The sequence below is a fragment of the Ciconia boyciana genome, chromosome 7 (assembly GCF_034638445.1).
Source record: "Ciconia boyciana chromosome 7, ASM3463844v1, whole genome shotgun sequence".
NCBI lineage: Eukaryota > Metazoa > Chordata > Aves > Ciconiiformes > Ciconiidae > Ciconia > Ciconia boyciana.
The window spans coordinates 41,041,498-41,066,806 of NC_132940.1; the positions used below are offsets into that span (position 1 = coordinate 41,041,498).

Here is a 25,309-nt window from a genome sequence, read left to right on the forward strand (position 1 = left end):
TCTGTAATACAGGAAGGCAAGACATACTACAGTGAAACAGCATCCAAAGGCCAATGCAAGGACAACACACACGACAGATGCTCAGTTTTAGGGTTTATTTCATCTGCTAACATTCATTCTTGATCTAGACAAAAACAATTAGATGATTTTTTTTTAATCCAATTTTTCTTGTGGAAGAAAAGAAAAAACCTTTTAACACTTTTTGTAAGATGCTATAAATAAATATATAAAGCTTTAAGTGTTACTTGGCTCAAGTTAAACAGTTGTCTTTCTTTTATTTTTTGTTGTTTTTAAGTTCCTGAAGTGGAAAAAAAAGTGCAAACCATACACATTCAGCCCAATAGAATGACTCCAGCCACAATCACTTTCAGAGAAGCTGAATCTGTTTGATCTACAATATGGAGCATGGAAGGCGAGTAGGCGGACAGTTGTATTTTTTTACTCTCAGTCACACAACTCCTAGAAGATAAGAACTGAGTTCCTTGGTAGGTAAAGCACACAAGAAAGGGGGGAAGAAGAAAAAGAAAGTCCTGCCTGCATTGCCCTTTCCCTTCCCTGTGCAGATTGTGCAGCAGAGAGGAAAGAAGAGACAATATAAGCAAAGCCTCAGACAAAAACAAATTACAATGAAAAATAAAATCAGATAGCAGTAGGGATGGTGAGAAATCCTGTGGCTGTTGCATGTTTGCCTGGCAGACCACACACAAACACAGAGGAACTTCACACTGAGAGAGGGTGGAGATTTTTGTCTTCTCCTTACGAAATAAAGATGAAAAGGGGCAATAAAAATAAGTTAAATCATATTCCAATATGTACAAAACAAATCATGCTCAGTAAACCATTTGAATATAAAATTATTCATTATAGTACAACTCTGAATCCAGTCTGCAGAACTGACACCTGGGGGAAAACAGGGAGGGGGAATTGTGGGGCTTTGAGGGATGAGACGGACTCATTTGCAAATCTTGGTTTGTTTTCAGCTTGCATGGCTAAAAATTACAAAGAAAACCACCTGCAGCTGGGACAATACAGGCTTTAATACCCACGTGCTTATCAGGACTGCATTCACCTTGGCAGAACTCCTGTAGAGGGGGCAAAGCAAACAGCCACAGATAGCTTGGATTGCTGACGTGAGCTCTGCTGCTTGCTGGTTTACTGCTGCTAACTGACCTGTGCTTTAAAGGCTTGGCTCTACTGCTGATCAGGCAGCGAATCCTGCATTCACTTCTGCCACTGGAACATGATCTGCTAATATTAGTGAAAAAAAAGAACAAAAAGATAATGCAGCCAGCCCTATGATTTGAATCCAGCAGATAGCGTGAGTTGCATTCCAAGATACAGCTCTGGAAATACGTTTAGCATAGTCTGTGTTGCAAGTTCCTATAGCGTTACCCATTTTTGTGACATTCAGAAAATTCTACGGGATAGGGGAGGGTCTGCGTAACTTTAAACGTCAGTAAGAAGCTAGAGAAGCTTTTAACCCCAGGATATAAATCTCAGTCAGGCCCTGTTCTGTAATGTTGGTCATTACCTTCTATAGCTGTTTGTGGCCTCTGTGAAGTGATTTGAGGGGCTCAGAGTGAAAACTTCCTAACTGACATCTGTCCGTACGGCCCCTGTGGTGGTCCTTCTGCCTTGCTCATATTCTCAGCAACTGCACTGCCCTTTCCACTCCTACAGGACAGCCCTGGGAGAGAGGATTCAAAAGCTTGTTGGGATCTTCTCTATGCTGCTTCCATTGCCATCCCAGTTTTGTAAGCAAGTAAGGGACTATGGGGTGGAAAAAACATCAACCTGAAGTGCTCCCCATTTATTCCAAAATGTTGGGCACGAACGGAGAAATTCAGGCAAGCCAGAAATTCACACTGATCCTTTGTTGAGAGGTTTTTTTTGTTGATGACTTTGAACCCCATGACAGCCTGGGTCTGCAACCTTATCAGTCAATCCTGCATTTTGTGACCTGGGTAGGGTACAAGGTGGCATTTGACTGTCTCGAAAACTTTGGAGTAGGAGGCAAACTCCTTCAACAGAGCTAGCTGGGATGAGATAAATGAGCAATAAAAAGTTTTCTTCAGCAACAACACCTACCAAGCAGTGAAGTTAACGCTGTTCAAGTGACTAAAAGCAAAAAAGACCTCCTCCTTAGCACTGCAGCGTGTCTTGGTGTTTCCACCTTCCCAAAGCAGGAATGGAGTCTGCTGGGAAATCCCCACTCAGAGCATCACCCTTGTTTGCGGATGTGCAAGGGTCAGTCAGCACAGTGTAAGACGGCAGAGGCTAAGACCTATCATCTTTGGCCTGGTACCACATAACTGCCTGTCCAAAATGCTCACTCACACTAACATTGCTGACTGTATAAACCCTTAGAAAGCTCCAGCTTTTGTAAGGCTTTTCACAGGGTGTCCCTGTAACCATGGCAGAAACACTGTGGGATGGACAAGCATCTGAGTGTCAGAGGACCAGGTAAAATCTGAATTCAAGGGGAACTGCCTCACCAACTCCAGTGAAGAGTCAGGTCGCAATCTTGTACTCGGCCTCACTGTACCCAGCACTCACCTATCGTGACCTGGATCACGATGCATTGACAGGCCCCATGAAGGAACACTTCATATAGTGAAGAAGGTCTCAGTGCATCTGGAAGTCACAGGAAAAACACTTTGGAAGAAAGGGGCACATATTGAACAAGAATGTACTATCTGGCCACTACTTCTGCCGGAGTGCCTTAAAGCCGTTGTTCTCCATTCATTTTAAAACTACACATACATTTTTCATGTTATTGTAGCATCAAATAATCAGTCCTAAAAATAAAAGAAATTGTACCACTTCAAACTGTAGTACATATAAATCACAAAAAACTACATTCACATTATGTTAAAAAAGTTCCCTTAAACCCACTAAAGGAAGAAAATAGTGCCAGGTATGTCCTGCAACCCATGCTCTGGCACACAGCACTTACAATAAATTAAAGTGTGGCCTACAGCTGTAAAGGGACCAGCACAGCAGCCAGGGTGAGCGATGGCTTTTGGGTCATTCTCCTAATTTCCTATACTTAGAATCTGTTTCAAAGTGCCCTATACTTCTCATACCTTGGAGTAGCTCTTTACAGTCTGTAAATTTGTTATTCCCAATGTACAGGTGGAGAAACTGAGGCATTTGCCGGGTGCAGGATTTGAATCTAGAAATTTCTGCCTCAGTGCTAAGCTGAGGTCAGCCCTCCTTTTGTGGGTTGAAGTGAAACTGTTAACAAGACAATTTTCAAGATAGTTTCATTTCTTTTGCTTGTTACTGTAATATATTACAAAGAAAATGTTGGAACAAGGTCTTCTACTGACATGCTTCTAGGGTCAGAGGCTGCCTCTGATTTAGAGAACACTGCAGATAGATCTGTTAAAATCCAGCTGGTTACTCAGAGCCCACAACACAGAAACAACTCAGGCAAACCAGGCCAAATTACGCTGGTCTTAATCATCCACAATCCTGTTTACTGTCACCCTTTGGCAGATGAGAGCAGAATTTGGCCTTCGGTACAGAATGGCTCTCAGAAGTCAAGTGCCAGCATACACAGACCTGCCTGGGCATTCACCGCATGGCCCTGCCGGAGCTGTGCCAATGTGCACCTTGAATATGGATTAGCTGCAGTAACCATTTGTGCATTATGGATCCATAACGCAGGATGCACAGTGAAAAGCCTTTGGGGAAAGCTGGAAAGTGTGCATATAAAACAGTTGCTTTTTATATCTTGTGTATTGGTTTTGTGGGTAAACAGCCTGTAAAATTGCATTTTTTAAATATAAATGTTTTCTTTAGTTACAGCAACACATAAAAGCGTTGGGAACTAGACATAGCTCCCCCCAGTCCTGGAATTCAGAGATGAGCAAATGTATTTGTAATACCTTCTGCCCCCGAGCCAACAACCGAAAATGGCTTCATTTTGCTTCCCACTTTTCAGCTAGGAGGAAATGCTTATGGCCAAGCTGCACATCTCTGGGAACAGGGGCCATTTTGTGGCAGAATCTTAAAGACAGCTACACCAGTAGCAAATACTGGTACCAGCCAAATGCATGAGTAACAATGTCTCACTGTGCTTCTAGATGGATGACCGTGTGCTTGGGCACTTTGCAGCACCAGGATGCAGACTCGATCAAAATTAATCTGAAACCAGTAGGAAAGACATCCTTCGACTTTGGTGGACTTTGGATCGGGGCTGTAACAGGGTTGTACTTGAGCCCAAAGTGCTGTTTGTATTTTCTGTTCTTAAGTTTTTAGTCATCTTCACTCTTCTGGAGAAGAACATCTCCAAAAGCAAGGTGTATCCCCCAGGGTGTACACAGAAGTGTTTCTGTGTACACCCTGGGGGATACACCCTGCTTTTTCTTAGGCAGCTCCTCTGCTTAAGGCAGCCACCTCCTTTGCAAAACTCAGTCTGAATTTGAAACTGTTGGAAACTGTGTATAGAAGCAGAGAGAGCGAATTAAAATACAAAACAAGCAGCACTTCAGTGGATTTGTGTGATGGGAAGGGGACACTGTAAAAACGACATGCTAAAGCTGAATGCATCAGCTCTCTGCCTCTCCTCTGGTGATTTCAATGCCATATTTGATCTGCAGTTAACACAGCCTTTGAAAATCAAATCATATTCCATTTGGTTCATAGTTTACCCTAAACAATAGCTGGTTCAGGTCTTACAGGCTGAGTAATAACGGGGTAAGACATGAAACAGGCAAAAACTGCTTCATTTCCATGCTTCCAGCCAAACAAAGAATTGCTTGCAACAGCAAGAAAATAAGCCATACTTTAATTTGGTGAGTGGGAAGAGGAATTAGAGAAGTCATTGTTGTTCTATGACTCAAAAGTCAGTAAGCAGAACCTGGTTAGACTGTCACCACACTGGAGGATTAAACTTACATGAGTCCCTAAAAAACAGCATTGAAAGAGTTCTGCTTTGAAAGTGGTCTGAGACTAAAAAAACATTATCCATGATTCCCCTTTCCAGTTTTATGAACACAGCTTGTTCATTTAAAGAGCTGCAGAACAGGCACTCTGCCAAAAGACAATGTGCACTGTCTCATAATTAATTCAGACCCATAGTCAGAAATTTTCACAGCTCTGGAAGAGAGCCCCATCCTGTTCCCACTTAAATCAGTTCTAGTGACTTCACTGGAAGCAGGCTGATGCCCATTATCTCTTGATAAAAGCAAGTAAAAATAACTGAAAAAATACAGATACAGGTACGTCTGTATGCTTGTTCTAGTTCAGTATTTCACATAGCAATAAACAAAACAAAATCGCCCCCTCGTCATGTTGCCATTAATGACTGATTATTTGCAGGGTCTTCCTGGAACTTGTCATGCAGATTTATGAGGGAGTATTGCTATTTAACGTCTTCCTTTTTTTTTGGTATGTAGGATAGGGTTTTCATGTGCTGTTAACACAATACTGATGAAGGCCTGAGCAGCAGTTGTGTAGGGTGACAGGTTGGCATGTGAGTGCACGTTTGAGCCTATGTGGAATTTGGTCAGCTTTTAACTTGTTTTGGGACCTGCCTGTGAAACAAATCTGGGAGCTCTGTGCATGAATTCCCTATTATTTTTGTGATGAAGTTGCATATGTATATGTGATACCAGTGCAATGTATCAAAACCACTGTGCTAAGTACATATCCTAGGCCATAGTTAATTTGCTTTAATGTTTCTCATCCTCTGATAAACATTTTTCTTCTTCTTTTATTTGTATGGTGCTCTACTTTCTGGCATTGGCTGCCAGCTGAAATGAAGTGACCACCCTTGTGCTCAGATCATAGCCTGACAGGATAGCACATCCTCAACTTAGTCACCGTTATAATTTACTTACAAGCAATGCAATTCCCATCCCATCTCCAAAAATAGCCACAAAAGAAAACCTCAGTTTCCTTGTTTTTTAATTATGTATCTTTATATCATTATGCTCAGGGGATAAACAGATTTCAAAAATCCTACTTCTGCTATTTGTGTTTGAATTGTGAGGATAAGAAACATTCTTTTGTATTTGGCCTTAAGAGTGGGTAACTGCATTTGTGCATTTTTTACCTCTGCATTATAATGTTGACCCTTTTTTTATTTTTATGTATTTATTTTTTTTTTTTTAAGAATCTCATCGGTCTTGTAAGAAACAGTAAAAAGACCCTATGCTTAAGGAAGCAATCTATCTTCTGTTTTACAGACTTGCTTTTAAATAAAATACTTTTTGTTGTTTTTGTAATTTTACTTCCATGATCTTTTATATGGAAACCCTAGAATATCATTAATATAAAAGTCTGCCTAGGCTACCACTTCTCTATAATATGGCTCATGTAGTCCTCAGTGGGCAAGCGTCCTTGCTCTTCGGTCTCTTCCTTGGGAAGTGCTTCATTGGACCGGTGAAGAAGCCTCTCTTCCCGATTCTTTATCCTCTGCTCCATCCTCTCTAGCTGCCGTTTGTACTGGTAGCGCTGTTGGAAGAGGTCCTTTGCATAGTCATAGAGCTGCATGTCCAAGTCATTGAGCTCCTCAATCCTCCGAATGGTGTCGTTATCCACCTCCACCCCTCCTGCCCTGGTACTGTTGTACTGCATAAAGGGCCGGATGAATTTCAGATTAAAAGTTCTCTCAAACAGGTACTGAGTCTTTCTCTGGAACTCTGTCAGGCCAAAGAAGGCCATGTCTTTGAGGTTCTTTTTTGCGCTCTCCAGCAGGATCTGTGCTCGCTTGTTCTCTGGGATGAAAGACATGTTGTAGCAGCCCACTAAGCTCAAGTCAGCCAACATCCTCACTTGGCGGTTGTTGGCCAAATTATACGGGCAATCCATGAACTCCTGCAGCGTGCAGCCTGACCAGTCCGTGCCTTCATAGCACGATGGCAGCTCTTCAGGAGTTGGTGTCCTGCCATCACACATGTGCAAGGAGGTCTTCCAAGTAGCTCCTCGTTGGACGTGACGCCATTCACTGAGGTAACGAGATACGGGGTCTCTCAGCAGTGTGATGTAGTAAAATTTTCTGCAAGAAGAAGAGAAAATAAATATTCTGCTAGTATCAAGAAAGATGCTTGGCAAGCTGGGATCTAGTGCAGATATCAAAAAGACAAGACTAAATCAACATCACAGCATCCATTCCACTGTACTCTTGGATTATTTTCTTCTTGTAATATCTCATGCGAAGTAGTTTGTGCAACATGAGACCCATGTTTCTCATTGCCCACCATTTTAGTCTTGCCAAGTAGCAACACTTTCACCGGGACATCCATTTCCAGCAACAGACTGCAGCATCAGAACAAACCATCAAGATTCAACCAATCTACCAACTTCAGAGAGCAACTGTGACTTTAGGGACAGCCTGGCCTTTCACACAACCATGCACCCTCTCAATCAGCCAGGACTTGCTCTGCAGGACAGCCCAGCAACTGCTCTGTTTATGAGCTGGGCTTATCATTTTCACTTCATGCCGATGCTGAGCAGGACACCTACTGCTTGATTGATCTGGCTGCCAAGCTGAAATTTGGGAGTCTGCACCAAGTAGCAGGATAACACCACAGGAACATAAGTGAAAAATAATGGGAAATCAGGAATGCAATATGCTTTGTAGAAAGAGAAGGCAAGAGTTGACAACCAGCAATAGTAGTAATAGTTTGTTCTCATTTCAGCTAATCTGCTGTCAATTCAAACAAACTTAAGACATACTTTTGATACATAAGAGTAAAAAGGAGGAAAAGGCAAGACAATCAGGACGAACACACATAGTGACACGGGGCATTCTTGCTGTTCCAAGTATAATGAAGTCCCCAACAATACAAGCTGTCCCTTGAACTGAAAATGTGACAGCTGTCTTGTACAGAGAGACCCTCCAGCTTTAGCCCACCTTGAGCCTGGATAAAATTCTGGGATTGATAGCGATGGCAATCTGCAACAACCCCCTCCAGACAGAGGGAAATGGGCCTTTTTTCGCTAACTTCCAGTAGCTTGGGACTGTGGTGTCTCCGAGTGTTTCTAGAATAAGGAAATGCCTTCTTTAGTTGCTAAAGCTGGCAGGGAATTAAATCCACATGTGCTCCCAGCGCATGGGGCTGTGTGACACTGTGCAAACGGGAGCACCTGGCTTTGGCAGGGTAACGTGCATACTACTGGACGTACTTCATGTAGGGGTGGTGGTGGATTCATTTCCCCACCAGAAATGCATCTTTGGAATGCTGCTATGGCTTGCTGCCCTGCTGGCATGGCTTGGGAGAACTGAAAGTGATGGCCATTATGAGGGCACTGCACAGTTTTTTTAGGAAAAAAAAAGTAAAAAAATTCTGCTTTGGCTAATATTAACACACGCATATTTTCCTAGCACCTTCAATATTATTCTTCCTAGCAGTAACCTAAATTACTGCAATAAGATTAATTTAATTTTAAGAAAAATACATCAAAGACATTGCCCGGGAAGTCTGATTTTAAGGAATGTTTGCTTTCCCAATTTATTATTAACTTGCTGAAGGGTTGTTCCAGTGCAGTAAATTTTGGTCTTTCCAACAATGGCAATGGGTGTCCACTCCGGCTCTAACTCCTCTCCTGCTTTCTGCCTTCAGAACTAGGGCTGGTAAAAACATTTGCTATTTTTGGAAACTTTTCCATCTCTCTTCATAGCAGGGGTATCACACTGTCTAGTAATACTGTCTAGTACTGTCCGTGTACAGGGAGAGGGGAGAAAGAAGGGGAGCAGAGTGCATAGGAGAAACACCTCCCTAAAATTTACCTCTTTTTCCTTCATTTACATTGCAGCCTGTAATGATTCAACTACCCAGACTGAGATGCAGCTATAATTTATATAGACAGTGCTAAGAAACCTCTAACAGATGGGGATAAAATATGACAGTGGAAGGAAAAGGAAAGCAGTGATGAATGCCAGATGTTTAAGTGACAGACACTGATGCTAAACACTACCAGCATTTTTTGACTTGTGAACTATAGTGAACTTTTATTTACACCAATGTAATCCAAAGGTTGCATTTTTTCCTGAAACAGGTTGAAGCCCAATTATTATTATGTGGCTTACAGAAGCAACTAGAAGTTTCACCTAAGATCAGGGACTCATTTGTGAGGCATGCAGAGATACAGGAGGAGCTGATTCCTGTCCACACCTGCGGTCTATACAAGTTTGGATAGGGAAAAAAAGAAGAATTAGTATCTGCATTTTGTAGACAGGGGAACCACAATTATTAAATGATGTGCATAAAGTCAAATGGGTGTCTGTGGCAGAGCTGGCATAAATCTGATTGCTGTAAGCCTGAGTCCAGTTCATCTTTTCTTCCTCTCTCTCTGTTTAAACTTTAGGAGTCTATTAGTAAATCAGATTAATAAATATCACGCAAAGCTTCTAGGGTCCATTGAAACAGAGATGGCTTCAAGAGGACATGGATTGAAAAAAGGTTAAGGAGCAAGTATTTCTTTCTTCACACCTGCACTATAAGAGCTATTATTTTAGTTGACATGATGCACTGGTAAATATTTTACCGTGAGCAATCTCTCTCTAAGATTAATCTCAGGGAATAGAAAGCATAGTAAAATAGGTTACATTTTTTGAAATTATACTGAATTTGATGTGCACCTTTCCAGGTCTGTCACATAGAAAAGTGCTTGAAGGAGGGGAGCTGGCCTCCTAACATGGAAACAAGATATATCTTTGGGAACTGAAATACAGGCAACGGAACCAGGCCCCTTGAGGTACTTTGGGAAGCTGCCCCCCAAAAGGACATAAATTAAAAAAACAAAACCGAGACTGCAATGCAAAATAGTTTAAGCCACCTAAGCTGAGATGCACCATTGACATACTGAAAGTTATGCTCCCAAACCTGTATTCAGCTTTCTAGAAGGATATTGGTTTCAGAGGTGCAGATTCCCTCAGCTCTCAGGAAAGTGAACAGCACACCTTTAGGAAGACTGGAGCCTCAGGAACCAGAGACATGAGCCACTTTGATATCAGATGAACAACCATGGAAGTATTCACCCAAGGTTCTTAAGATACTGAAGTTTCCATTGTCAAACTGTAACTTGGGTATTGCCTTTAAGTTCAGAGAAAAGTTAGATCTCTCTCTAAAGCATCATCTATTAGCAGCATCATTATTAACATCACGAGCCAGAAAGTCGGGGGAACTTTGCGCCAGTGTGGTTGAGAACACAGGCAGTGCCACTTGTCAGCACTGGCTTGAAATTTATGAGGAACCACATGACTAGTAAGTTCTCTTTTGTCATCAGAGATAAAATAAACCCATAAAATGCATGCAGCTGTGAGTGCCCTTCCTTTCAGCATGGTGCCCCAGACAGCTACTTAACTTAAGTATTCCTAAAGGCTCATTTCAGAAGTGTGGTCTTCTCCTAGCCCAGATGGTTCCACTCAATACTGCCTCATAAAAAACTCAAACAGCCCCAGTTTGGTCATGCAATGCCAAGTCTCACTGGCCTTCCTGGAGTTAACAAGCTTGAGCAAGAAAAATGGACATTCTAGTTAGTAAGATACTTCTTTTCCTTCTCTTCCCATGTGAAGCTAGGCAGAACGGCATTACTACTCTTGCAGGCTTCCCTTCTATGTATCCATGGGGTTGTGATCCCCAGGAGGACAAAGAAAAGAAGAAGCTGAAGTCACACCTTTCCTTGCATTATTGTCCCTGGCGGTCCCAATGTGAAAATCCACCTGAAGCTCCCTGGGGCATTTGCAACTTCAGCGTTGCAACTCGGATCTGCATGCAAGCTGCACAGTTTTGTCTGAGGAAAGAACCACTAGCGTATTTATTAAACAGAGCAAAATGAAATCATGTTTTTGATAAACAAGCCTGTATTAGAACTGAAGTTTCAGGGAGAAAAAAAGTCCGATATTAGCAAGGAAGGGCAATCTTGTGGTTGTAGTACCCAAATGAATTCAGGAAACTTGAGTATAAGTACCCCTTCTGTCAAAATTAGCCTATGTGCCCCAGACAAATCTCTCTCTCTGCCTCTGTTTCCCATGTGTGAAGGGCTGACAATGTCTCCTTTGTCTATTTTGGCAATTCAAAACATAACATATTTTGGAGCAGGAACTGTCTCCTTCAATGATTATGCAAAGCCCCTGTTTCAGCATGGATTGAGGTCAGAGGACAATAGTTAACTTGAGGCATATTTTCATGACACAGGTGTCAGGGGCACTGTTGCCCTACAGGATTCCCACCCCGGACCTCTCCTTCCCATTCTCACATAGCAGCAACAAAGCAGCCTTAGTTTTGCCAGCAGAGCTTTTTTTGCAGGGCCATGCTGCAAATGCAGTCACTGAGCAGATCTGGGTTAAAAATAACCCTTTCTTGCAGACATGAGGGAGTGGCTGAAGCCCCCATTTAGTCTGCCTTACTTCCTGTCAGCAGGTTCCTCAGCTAATGAAGGGGAAATGAAACCCTTCTTCCTCTAAAAAAAATTCCTTCTCTTTTGCTAATAACCAGTCAACATAATTCTGATAAAGTGACAGATTCTAAATATGATGCTATTATCTCTCTTCAGTTCACTTCCATTTATTCTTTCCTACACTCCTATTTGATACACCCTTCTTACTTCCCACTGCTGGTCTCTAAAATCTGCCAAGAACTGCTTATTTGATTGTGCAATCCCCTGTTCTTCGCTGTGATTAAATGCGTCCCTCCCACACAGCCAAAATATCTTATTTTTTATTTCTACAGGTCATTCACTGAGCTTTCAAGCATCCCTCACAGGAAAAGCAAAATCTATAACAAGTCCTTCTTGACTACTGTGGTGGCCTTCCATCAGATCAAGAGCAAAATAAGGATAGCCACTTCCAATCATACGTGCTTCATCCCGCCTGCCAGGAGGGGGAAGGGGAAGGAAGCTGCATAGGTCAGCTTCAACCATATAACCCCAATCTGTCAAAGCAACATGCCCCCAGGCTACAATTTTTCTACTGCTATAGAAAAAAATAATAAAGAAATCTTTCTATGTCCTTGCTGAATTAACTGAACTGAACAGGGTGTCTGCCAGCTTGCAGGAATGAGAAACACTCTGTTTTGTTTAAAGGAAGTAGTAATGTCAAATTTGTGGCTGATTTAAGGCATCTTTGTAAGCCTAGCCCATGTATTACGCACTCCTCAAATAATTTGTGAGGGTCCTTATTCAATTCATACTGGCTCTCACTGTAAATAGTTTATCACTAAAACAACTAGTGATTTTGCCTCCCACCAAATGAAATGAAAATGTGCACCTACCCTGCTGTTAGTCTGCAGAGACCAAGGAAAGAAGAACTAGAGCAGTCAGCACCCCTACTGTGATCACTTAAACCCTCACCTTACAGAGACAGTTAAGGGGATTATTAGGTAATGGTTATCGCCACTGAAAATAAATGGACAGTGTATCCTAAAGGAGCAGTTCCAGCAATGATTTACAGGTAAATAGTAAGTAAAGGTGAGTCAGGTGTCTCTAATGATGGATGAGCTGAGAATGTGGCAGATGAAAGTTTATAAGGAATTTATATTCTCATTATAAAGTCATACTAAATGTTACCTACAAATAACAGACGTGTGAAAATCTCTTTTTCCCTTCTGCACAGAGCCACAAAATGACCTGACGCTACAGTGGGAAACACTGGGGTGCAGAACACTCTCCAGCCAACCTCAGCACTTGCTTCAGTAAAAGTTATTTACCACCAGTACACTGAACCCCTGCTTACCACTTTTAAAGCCCAAACTTGGGAAGACTCCACGTATTTCCATTTTTTTTACTTGCATAGCAAAACACACTCTCAGTTAGAGATTGGAATTTAATATATGTACAATGATTACTTCCTCTGGTAGCAAATAGCCCTAATTTTCCTCAGTCTGTTTCCTCTCATCTGGTGTTCATTTAGACTCTTCCTGCATTTCACACACAATAAACTCTTCAGCCCTTTAAAAGTAATAGAAGAAGAAAGAAAACCCCAAACAAACAAATAAACAAAATAAACAAGTCTCTTCTGTCCTCTATGTTTAAATAAAGGTTGCCACACAAAACACCAAAAGCCAAGAAACTTAATAGCAAAGCCAATCCTCCAGTACTCAGACTGTGTAAACACCTACATCAATGTTTTTCTTTTCCAGTAAATGAGGGGGGTGTCTTTGCAGCAAGTCAGTGCTTGCTTTGGTAACTGGGTTTGTTTTGCACAGTTGTGTTTGTTTTGCCTGATGGTCTCTGCTCTTGGGACTCTGCTGTATTAAGAGATAGGATGTTTTGAAACGTAACAACCAAGCATTACAGAGGCTCTGCTCACCCTACAGACCTTCACTCAGGGACTCTTCCTAGGGTCTGGTTTCACCATGGGCCAATTCCCAATGCAGCGATGCCTGGGCCATGCCGCTGACAGCCCACTGAGAGCTAACCCCTGAAAACAACCCTCAGGCTGCTTCAGGAGTTGGGGACAGAAGACAATATGCTCGTACTACAGACAAATTGACATGCTTTTCTTCCAAATGGAAAAATTAAACTCTCACAGACTCTCTTGGCTGGATGCAATCCAAAGCACAGGTTTCTAAATACACAAGGGTGGGTTTCAGCAGGTAAAATTGCGTGTTTCAGTCCAGCTACCCCTTCTTGAAAAGGAAGCAGGGTGTGGGGAGGCTACCCCCTTTCACAATTAGGCTGTGTTTTTGAGAGTGCTTAAACAAAAAGCTGCTATATGAATGCCTGTCTGTGTGTGGATGCTCCAGAAACCACTCGCCTGCTTCTCCTAATCTCAGGCACATGCAAAGTGGAGTCTCACATGTCACATGAGCTCCAAGAAACCACTTGTAATTGGTGTGCACCCCCAGCTCCTGTTAAGGCAATGGGGGAGTAAGAAGGGCCGTTCTTCCAGGATAGCTTAAATGCAATTCAATACAAACATATATTCCTCCATTCAAAAGAAGGGGGTTTCAAAGAAGATTCTGAAGTCTGTGGAAGACCCTGGCCTAGCAACCTGGCGTCTGAGCACCTGCTGGGTGCTCGGAGCTTTGGATCCTCGCTGACATGACATGTCTAACTCCCTCCGAAACACAGGATTGGGTGTGAGCACCATCAGCCCCTGAAAAAAAAGCAGTTCCATAGCTGGCAACATTTATATGGTTTTTGGGGCTGCAGCCTTACCTGCTGCCCTTCCAGTTCCCAGTTACTGCCCAGGAGAATTGCAGTTGGACTGGATGATCATTGTAGGTCCCTTCCAACTGAACTGTTCTGTTCTGTTCTATTCTATTCTATTCTCTAAACCTCTTGGGGAAGAACAGATTAAAAATGGAAAAACAGAGTCAACTCTAATTCCACCAGCTACAACAATACTGGCTGAGGGTGTAAGTAGGCCTGTACCAGATTTCAGAGTGTAAATGAACTTGAGATTACTTAGGTCTAGTCTTTTGGATTTAAATAGCTGTAGAGTCAGATTCTATTACATATTTCTATCTTTTAGCAGGAATTAAAATGTGTTATATGCATTAAATATAGACTTAAAAATACCAGTACTATTTAACTCTGAGTTTAAAAAATAATTGAACTGTTAGTAGGCATGCATTAAAAGCCACACCTCTCTTTTTTCCCCTGTGTGTTTCATAAAATGTGGAGGATTTTGAATGCTTCACAATCCTGCTGATGCAGCCTTTCATCACACCATGAACAGTCACACTGCAGTGCCAGCCAGGGAGCGTGAAGCTCGTGTGCGTGTGTACCTGTGTGTACCAAACACAACACAACTTTCTTGCAAAGGCAGTAGAAAAGATAACATAAGCTGGCAGTGAAGAAGGAGACAAAAGAGCAAGCAGCAGCTCAGGCATTTCACAAGAGGAACAACCACCCCTCCATCCACTCAGAACAACTTTAAACAAAAGCTCCCCTTTTGGTGTTTGCAAGACATGCACAGGCTCTGAGTCACAGCTTTAAAAACACCGGGTAGAGTCAAACACAATTGCAAGGGCCTTCTCCAGCCTGGTGGTGAAGAAACCTGCAGACATGAAACCAAGGAAAAGATCAATCTGTGTGCTCGATCTGGACACCCTGCAGCAATCCAGCCTTGATTTTGGAATCTGTAGGAGCAATAATACAGTGTGTCTGCACATGCCTCTGCACACACGCAGTGCAGTAACAGCTCAATGTGAGACATCTCTATTTAAAGTTGACCTACAAAGAAAGGTAGGTCTATAAAGCAATAGTTGGAATACTATTACGTATATATTCCTTTTACATAGATATCCTTCTGAATTATATTGGCAAAGGCTGCAGAGCTGGAGTGGAGGTAAGTCAGACCCAAGGGCAGACGGGTGAAACCGTGGTTTGTTAGAAAGCTGGGAGGTCACATGTAGCCTTGATACCCACCTTGGGAGTGGCAGAATTCCATACTGAGGAGATATATATGGTAATACAAGGGAGCATTTTATGTCTGGAATCAAATGTAGCATCAAGATAGGTATGGTTGGGTATTAATTCCTCTGAAACCATCAGAAATCGATACTTTCAGGATCATTATCTCCATAAATGAAACGAGGGTATGCTTTTACCTTAGATCTCAGCGTTGTGCAGTACTGATACTTGCTGTGTTCTTAATACACTGTTACACACTCAGCCGCACTTCAGATTTGCTAGCAATATACTAGTTAATGGTTCTATCACTCTCATGTCTCAATGACTGTTTTATATCTAATTAGCAGAACAGACACAGACTACGAGTTTTAACAACATCTCTGCTTTTTAAGAAAATTGACCTGCTGTGTAAGCACAAGAATTTCCTGTTGCACTGTCTCTTGCAAACAAGTTAATCTAAAAAAAGATACATGACATGTTATGAACCTTAGGAGTGAACCGCCAGTTCATTTTTCAAAATGACAGATGTGATGAAAATTGGCCATAGGCTTAGAAAAAAAAAAGTGGGGGTCAGGGTGAGGGGAGCAGATGGGGGCGGAGAGGAAGGCATTCCAGAGCCCTCTGGAGCTTTGGACTCCTCTAGGACCCATTAAAAGCTTATGTTACTTGCACCATTTATAAACAAATGCTTTCTTTTGCCATCATAACCTTCCTCATATCAAGCGCTTAGGAAGTGTTGACTGCTGTCTTCTACTGAAGCAAGGCACCAAAAATGACGGCAAGTTACAAATCAGTTACCTTTGATTTATTACCTTCCCCAAGTTTCAGAAAGTTTGTTGTGATTCCTAAGTGACCTTAGTAAACCGACTAATCAATAGCACATCTGAATGCTGACAGACTGCAATGGAAAAGTTTCACTGCCAGAAGGATTACATCAGTGCTGGCAGAGGACAGACGGTAGAAATGTGGACTGCAACCCATGCCTATTCTTTGTGTTCTTTTGCTTTTATTATTGCTCCTGCTGTCATCAAAGTAGGAAATTTCAGGATGAAAAACCACTGCCATTCTCCATAAGAAAAATTTTCACTCCCTTCACTTATTGGCTCTATCGTAGAGACTTTCATTTTTGTTGATTTTAGCATTACACAAAATAGATTTTAGTAACACATTACAGCCACATTTACTATAAAATGTTTGCTAGAAGGGTACTGTACCCACTATTTTTTTAGTTTCTCCCTGTATGTTAGACACATTAGAATCAAGCAAGAAACAAATCAACCCCTGAAGAGTAATGAGACATTTGCAATGAGACTCTGAACTTTTCATCTCTGTGTCAGAGACCAATTTGCACTGGATAGGTAGCAGAAGATAGAAGTTTTCACCCTACCACTAGATAGTTTAAGTAGAAAACATTCGGGGTCTCATTCTAGCTCCAGGGGGTAAGTGCTGTCCTCTAATAAACTGCCAGTGCAGGCTGCTGTGTTATCAGGGAGGCTGAACTCAGTCATCAGGACTGAGGTGCACTGGTTCTGCACGGAAATCTGCACAGCTTCATACTGTCTTTGCCCTGGGAAGAGAGAATGCCAGCGATTCAGCCTCCCCAGGTGTCAAGATGGATACAATGAGTAAAACAAGTGCATATTTTACCTAATAAAGCAGGATTTCTGCATCTGATTCCTGCACACTTCAGGATGCAGAAGAAAGAACGATTGGGATGTTGCCACACAGAAAAAAGAAAACCAGAAGCAAGTTGAGATAGCGCAAAGCAAAGCAGAAGTAATTGCGCAACATGCAAATACATTTATCCAAATCAGCTGCAAACAAAGCAGATAGGCTGGAATTTGCATTTTCTTTTGAACTGTAAGCCAGTTTCTCTTGTGAATCACAGGAGCTCCACTGGCAGTGAGATTCAAGAAAGATTCAAGAGAAGTGTAACAGCATGATAGACAGGAAGTATGTCTCCTTGGAGAAGATTAAATTATAAAGAAACCATACAGGAAGATTAAGGGAGCAAGAGTAGTCAGAGGAGCAGATATTGATCGCTTATGCAGGACAATTGAATTCCTTGGCAACTGCCTGCCTCAGCCGAAAGGGATGCAATATTTGTGTCAGGTAGCTGCAACTGCAACACAGACACCTGTGAGTTGCTCATGGATCAATCTTGTTCCAATCAAAAATTGATGGATGGCTACTTTTATTGATCAGAGTGGGAAGACTCAAGAAACAGAATTGAGATGCAGAGTTTTGAAACTAGATTGACACGTCCTGGACATACAAGTAAACATTATAACTTTCAACCAGCCAGGGTGCATCAAGAAACAAGACATCCCAAGGAAGAAAAACACAAAGAGCAGCACAGCCCATTCCTGGAAGCAGCCACACTGCAAGCTGTTGCAAGGACTGGTTTCCAAAGAGCTCCTCTGCTCCTCTGTGAGCCATGCAGGGCTGCTAGCAAAAGGGAACAACTACTGCAATGCAAAACAAAGCAAATCAATGTGAACTACATACTGCTATACACCTAATGGCATGAGATAGGTGAGTGGTCCTAATTCCATTTACCCAGTTCCTTCTTAAAATTAGTGCTGGGAGAGGTTCCCACGCTGCTGCTTTTCTTGTGAATAGTCATATTAGTGGCTTACAGAGAGTATCAAAACTCCATCTTCTCAATTAACTAACTCTCCCTTGCTCAGGAATAGCAGATGCTGTCAAGCAACAAACAGATAATCCTCAAGAAAGCAGAGCTACTAATCAGTCACTTTTACATTTAAGATCACTTGGACTTGCCACTGCCTTATACTGTTTTTCTAATTAATTGCACTGGAATGCACTTAAGCAAGCCCTGGATCAAAGAATCAACTGCAGAGATTGAAATAAATCTGGTCTGTGTTGCTAATGCCTTGGGAATGGATGACTTGCTAAGCATTCAAAATCCTGGGTACCAATGGTTTAAAACTACCGATAGTGAGATACTTCCAAAGGAATAGATTTAAGAATAAAAAGGAAAAAGCTCCCTTCATTTGCTTGTAAAAGATAATTAAACAAAGGCAATTGTTCAACTAATTTATTGTGAAGTTTGTGTATCTTAAGTTCCTTATTCTCCACTTTCCTATCACCAGAAATCACAGTGCAGGAGTGTCGATTTTCATTACAGCAAAACTTTATAATCATTACAGATTTATTTTTTTAATTCGCTTTTATGAAGGGTTGAAATCCTTTCAAAATAACGATAAATAAAAATGACTGGGGATGGATGTGTTACCAGTTGGTGCAGTAAATCACTGTCTCTTCCTGCATGAGTCTCTCATGGTTTAGAATATCATCAGAATGCCTTTGATTGATTTACAGTTTAGTAATCCAGCCATCATCATCCATAATTCTACAATAAACCACGCCACTTAATGTAGCTGTTACAGATGTTCAGAAGTTCATTCCCTGCCTTTTAGGAGGTGATATCTAGACAGCAGCTGCAGACACCAGGATTAGTTGGGGAAGAAAAATCTGTCTTCAGCACAGGAAAACATCCCATTTTCCTATAGCAATGCCCTTTCTTTAAAGCTGAAAGACATGCTACCAACCTTGATATATCCAGGTTCAATTATTAAACACCAAATATCTATATGCATATATGCACCCCCCTTGCCAGTTGGGAGGAGTAACAAGATGCCTGGCTTCTGTCTAAAACACATTATTTCCTGGGAAATTGAGACATTACTAAAAGTCATATGCAACAAGCCATAAGCAACTGATCTCATGCAGGCCATGCCAGCATCAAGAAGCCCATGTTGCAGTGCATTCTGCATGTGGCACAGCATCCAGAGTCAGACCTAAGGAAGTGCTTAGAGTTTGCTCTTAAAAACACCACAGAAGTTGGGCCAAGGCAGGCAGGAAGGGCTGCAGCCTGATGAAGAGGGTGCTATTCATTACGCTGTTACTGTAACCAATACCAGCCCTTCCTGACAGCACAACTGGAGACTTCAGGGGCATCATTACTCATTTTTTCACAAATTAGTGATCTGAAAACAGTAGGTTAATTCTTGGTTTAAACTTCTTTTGCTTGAGCCTGAAAACAACACAGCATGAGCTGGCCTGCAATTAACACTTTTGTTAATACTGTTTCTTAAAGAAAAGGAAAATACCTAACACACACAGTACAAGGTGCAGGTATTTTATACCAAACAGCACTAGTAATCTCTGCCAGCCTCAGCAGTCACAGTTCATTTAAAGCAGGCATACAGAAATATCCAACAGGAATTGTCAAAGTGATGGTCTAGGTCACAGAAACAATTCCTCTCCTAAGTGAATCACCATACTGAGGAAGCTAACAAAGACTGCAAAATTCATTAGCTGAGCAGTGCTGGAAAGGTCTGCTCCAAATCCATCACTGATCCGTCTAGGCCAGCCAGCATCCTGTCTCTGACAGTGACCTGTCCCAAGCGCTGCTGAGAGAGGTGCAAAGAATAGCAAAACTATTTCTAATTACAGGAATCCTCGTTTCCTCTTAGCTGTACTCACAGGAATTGCAAATCAGACTCGTGGTTTGGGTCTTCAGAGGGACATTTGAGTCTTCAAAACTTCAACAACCACAGGATTTCTCTGTTGGGTGACCTCCGAGATCAATACATTATGGGGCTGAAAGAGTTCACTTAAATCTGAGTTCAACAGCAAATCTGAGTGAATTTAAGGTCCAATGAAATACCAAGTGGGTATTTCACAGGGACAGCACCCCTGGACTGTGAAGAAGGGATATCATGCCCTAACAGACCATGGGTTCTTCTGCTTCTAAGGGTGGTAAATGAGATCCCTTGCCCTGTGGCTAGCAGGAGCACTTATAACTACCAGAAAAGCGGCACCGTGTTGAATGTTATTTTGAAAAGCAGCTTTTTGATTAATAAATCCTTGAAAGACTTTTTAAATACAGGCCAACGTTATTGCCTCGCCTTCCATTTGACGGACTCTGGAGGTGTCCTAGCTGGCTGAAAGGCAACCGAGCTCCTCTGCGGCTCTACTGCAGATAAGTAATTATGTGCTCAAAAGTGTACGTTGCCATTCCCCAAAGCGCTGCTTTCAACTCAGAAAACCCCTCTGCATCTCTCCAAAGAAGCGCACAGTGGGACCATTCCTCCCGCTTCTGTTGCGGCCTGGGAATACCCCAACATCCCAGCGCCAAGCGAAAACCCAGCTCTCTCCGAGCCCCGGCGCGGTGCGGGGCTGGATGGGGGCCACCCCCACTAGATGGCACCTGCCCGCTGCGGAATGGCACCTGCAGCTGAGCGCTGCCCGCCTGGTCCGGCAGAGAGGGGAAGCGCTCCTCACGGCAATGCTGTTCGTCCCTTCCCATGGGATTTGTTACGTCTTACCTATTACGGCCACAAGTGCAATTTCATTTCACCGGGCTGGTGGGGGAGGACAACGACAGGAAGCAGTAACTGTGCGTACCTCCGTCTCCTCGCTGGGGCTGGAGGCAGCGATGCCAGCATGCCACCTGGCAGCACCCCACGCTACGCTGCAGTCACTGTCCAGCCGGGTACCAACCCCAGCCTCTGATGGGCTGGCATAACCAAGTATGAGTCGGCACAAGCGCACCCTCCCAAGGCAATTCTCTGCGCACACGGCTTTCCTTCCAGAGGGACTCAGTACTTGCCACTGGTATTTACATTTCCAATTTAATGGCACATATTCACTGCTTATGCAAACACTGCATACGAAGTGTCCCCTGGCCTGCAGGTGATGTTGCATACATAACCGTGGAGCACTGGGTTTTGCATTGAGAGGTTACAATTCTGTATCTATAGAGCCTTTTGCTTAAGTCTCTGTCTCAGGCTTGACTACAAAACATCACCTCCAAAAAATTTACACAGGATTTTTCTCCCTCACAGGCTTAGGTTACATGGAAAAGTTTTGCTGGCATAGCTGTGCTGTGAGAAGTAAATAATAGAAGAACATTGTCAGCCAAATAGCAATGCCAGCAAAAAGTTGTGGGTAGCTATATATACAGTTGCGGGTATAGCTTATTCTGTCCAGGGAAATGGGTTAAGTTATAGAGGCAGATGAACGCTTGCCAGTGTGAGTTCTCTTCCAAGAGGGGTTTATCAGCATAGCTCTACTGAAATAATCACATTTTGAATGCAGGCATGTGCTTAGTCTCTCTGTCAAAACAATTATCACAGAGAAAAAGTTTCTTGTGTTTGGTAAATTTTGAAATAAGAATGTGGCAATCTACATCCCTAGAGCATGCTGTGATAAGTCTGTGCCCACTGGGATCTGCTGGGCTGAGGCCATTAGCTCTTTCAGATACACTGGCAAACTGCTGAGCTTGGAGAAGCTTTCAGTCACTACCAACCTGGGATGGATGAGAGCTGGTGATCTTGTTATATGAGGCTCCATATCCCACAGCCCTGAGTCATTCAATCCCCTGACTGTCTCTTCACATAAGAATTTATCTTTTCTTTGAGTATTTTGCCAATGGGAGCTGGAGGGTAGCAGGGTCATTGCAATCCATTTCTTTGAATACTTTGTGGGATCTCAGCTTGGCATATTTCATTTTTTCATCCCAAAGAGAGGGTGTGTATAAAAGCAAAAGATCTGGAAAGCATTTGGCATCACAGGAACCACCAGCACTGCTTCCACTGTTTGCTCTATTTAGCCTGATGACATTTTTTATCATCAATTAGCTCAAACACAGAAAAGCTGCATCTCTCAGTTGACTGTGGGACACAGGTACTGGGGTTCAAATTCCCCTTGTTAGTCTTTCTGAGAAGCTGTGCTGATGCTTGTTGTGCATCCTGTTATTCCAGTCAGCCTAGAGACAAGTGCCAGAGCTGGCATGAAAGGCATGTATCAGAGACAGAGAAAACCAAAGGTAAATTCCTCCCACTCCATGCTTGGGCTTGGTGTACCTGTTACTACATGTGTATCCTCCTTATGCCAGACATAACAAAGGCAGAAGCAGTTGTAGAGAGGGACAGAAAGGGGATTGCTAATACAGAAAATTAATATTGAAAGAACCAGTACAGTAAAGATTCACAATGTTCACTCTGGGAAGACAAGGTCTTCCTACTGGAGAATTCCCTGAAGGGAGGAACAGTAGCAATAGATTTGAAAAAGAAAAAAAAAATAATCCAATCACATACTCTATGTTTAAAAATTAAAAAGACTACCAGATGGAATTACATTCATGATTAAAAGATCTAACAGAAGCATATTTAAATTCATTAACTTAGTCCACACTTCACTACCTCAGGAGACCAGCTGCTCCTGGAATACAGAACAGCAAAATACAAACTACATCTTGCTTGTATTTGATCAAAACCTTTTGGAAGTTTCAATGATCTGGCTGTTAACATCTCTTAGGTAATAATTAGGCTCTTGGGGCAGCAAACATTGTTTGGGAGAGAAAATGCACCATGGAAACATAAGTAGTAGAGCCTTCTGCCTTGCTGAAGAGTCATTTATTCCACTATATAAAAATAGGCAGGCAAGGGCAAAATGAGGCCATTTTCAAAGAGAGACTCATTTTGCCTGTGTATATTAGCAATCAGCAGATGCTCACCTCTGTGTAAACCATTTACTTTAGTTTTTGCTCATTTCTTGCAACATATGTTTTAACCAAGAGATTTTAGCCCTTGCGCACCGCATCTCATAAGCATGGCTCTCCTCCGGAAAACAGACACTGCATGGTTTTTCCATCACTGTTTGACAGCTGTTGGGTAGCAGGTACCAGCTGGGGCTGAGCAGACACTTCTCCCAATTCCTATCCTCCCAAGCAGAGTCTCCGGTCCGCCCCAGCCTCCTGACAGAGCTGGCCTCTTTGGGGGATGCTGTAGGGCCTCTGGCTGCAGGATGAGGCTTCAGTGCACTTTCAGAGGTGCTGGGAAGAGCCAGAACCTCTCCGTGGGATGAAGCCTGTTAGCGGGGCGGATGCACAACAATATTCTCCATCTGTCCCAGGAGGGCACTAAATTAACAGCAGAGGCACTGACTTGCTTCCTTTCTGTTATTGCCATGGGATCTATTTCCCTGTGACTGGACAGGAAGAGACTTAATTAACGATAACTGGGAATTTCTGTTTATTGTTGGGTCCGACACGTATCTGTCCTTCTAGTCTTTCTCTCTCTCTCTCTGTATGCTATGCCTGGTTTTGGTCTCCTCCATCCTGCAAGGCAAAGCTCACCTCCTCTGGAGAACAACCTTCCTTCCCAAGACATCTTTTAAATAATTCTGACAGTTGGAGTCTTTCCTGTCCTTCTTGCACAGTCCCCCATAATCAAGCGCAAGAACCATCAAAGGACAGAGCTGACCTTTCAGACAGACAGCTACATGTGTGTCTGAACTGTCAGGCAGACATTTTCAGGACCCATTTCAGGATTTTACTCCTGTGAGTTAGTTATGATCCATGGCAGAGAGCTCTGCATTACGGAAGTGTCTGCACTCCTCTGTGCCTCTGGGAAGTTGCACCATTCCTGAAGAGCTGTAATTCAGCTTGAAACCGGCAGATTTAGACTTCGGCTATTTGTGCCACATGAACGTTATTTCCTCACCGTCTGCGAATGTAACTGAAGTGCCTGGTGTCTTCCCACACCACCAAAGATGCCCTGATGGTAGGCACAGGAGCCGGAAGAGTCTCCTGCTGTCTGTGTCTCCCAACCAAGCCAGCCTCATTCATTCAAATGAAGTCGGTGGAGGTGTCAGTACACAAATTGTCCCAACTTTATTTCTCCTTTGTCACTGAAGGACTAGGGACATCTATTTTATTTTGCTTTAAAAGCCATATAAGGCAGCTGACTTCCATTGTCAAAAACTTGAAAGCCAAGAATAATTCAGGTATCAAAATCACAGGTTCCAATGTTCCTTGTTTGAGTGCTAGCCTGGCAATACCTCATGGCTGAGAGTATGGAGGTGAGAGCTCCTGCAGGGGCTGGAGAAAGACACTCTTCCATGACTCATCAGCCGTCCCTCCAGTGAGCAAGGACATAATGACAGGACTAGTCAGAAAAATCATAACTCTAACCAAAACCAAGAAGAAAATAAGAGGAAAAAATAGGGAAGAGGATGAGAAATTGTGCTGGTCTGAAAACACTCAACACCAACTTCCAATTTGAAAAATATTTGCTAGCAACTCTAGACACATGGTTCTGGGCATGTTTCTATCTCATAATCAGAATTAAATGCAGTCTTGGATCCTCATTCTGATTAATAGTAACTACATTTTTTCTTGTTATATATGGGAACATGTATCATACATGTTATATTGTGTTTTAAATACATAGGAAGATTCCCTTTATTGCCATCTTTTGGGACAATCCTTAATACTGCTTCAAAAGTCAAAAAAGTACATGCTTAAGTCCATTACAATATGAGATAGCTTTCCTGAATGGGACCTGGAATTCAGCCTGAGGTGAAGTTACTTAGAGCAAAACCCAAACATATTTCATGCAATACCTGTGCTGTGCATGTGACTTGGAAAATAATGGGATTCTATTTTGTGAGGAATTTACATGAAATTGTGTGTTGGTCTTTCCATTCTAGAGTACTCAGTCTCAGAAAAAAAGGGAAATTGTTTGCATCTAAGAGCAAAATACCCATTAATTCAATGAACAAAATTCTATGGATGAGGCTTCTGATGGCACTTACAGAAACTGGATGCCAAAAGTCCCTTACAAAGAGAGATGTGCCCTGTATCGTTCTCATCATCTAGGAGCCTGTAAAGGCTGCTGTGAGTCTTGAGATTGGGTACTGAAGATGGTGGGTGGCAGATTTATGAATCACACTCCAATTTTTTAACCCAAGGAACCTTCAATACCTGTTACTACCCTTTCCCTTAATCAGAAAGTTACTGGTTATCCTTGACAACAGATAGCTCCATCTGCACTTTTATTCATCCCCCGTGAATACATGGATTTTCTTTAAACACATTCTCATCTGTCTAAGCTTTAAGGAGTAGCAAAATATTCTGGGAGAAAAACTCTGAGTGATCTAGATGACAGGATAGGGAGGA

At 42.5% G+C, this 25,309-nt stretch overlaps 1 protein-coding gene across 1 annotated transcript in view; it reads right to left on the reverse strand.

Annotated features, from left to right (window-relative positions):
• Positions 1–233: 233 nt before the first annotated feature.
• HS6ST1 (heparan sulfate 6-O-sulfotransferase 1) overlaps positions 234–25,309 on the reverse strand; it is a 206,937-nt gene continuing 181,861 nt past the window's right edge. Inside the window, exon 2 of the mRNA XM_072867527.1 lies at positions 234–7,009. Within this exon, the coding sequence (XP_072723628.1) occupies positions 6,301–7,009 (709 nt within the window). The 3' untranslated portion in view covers positions 234–6,300. The remainder of the gene's footprint in view (positions 7,010–25,309) is intronic.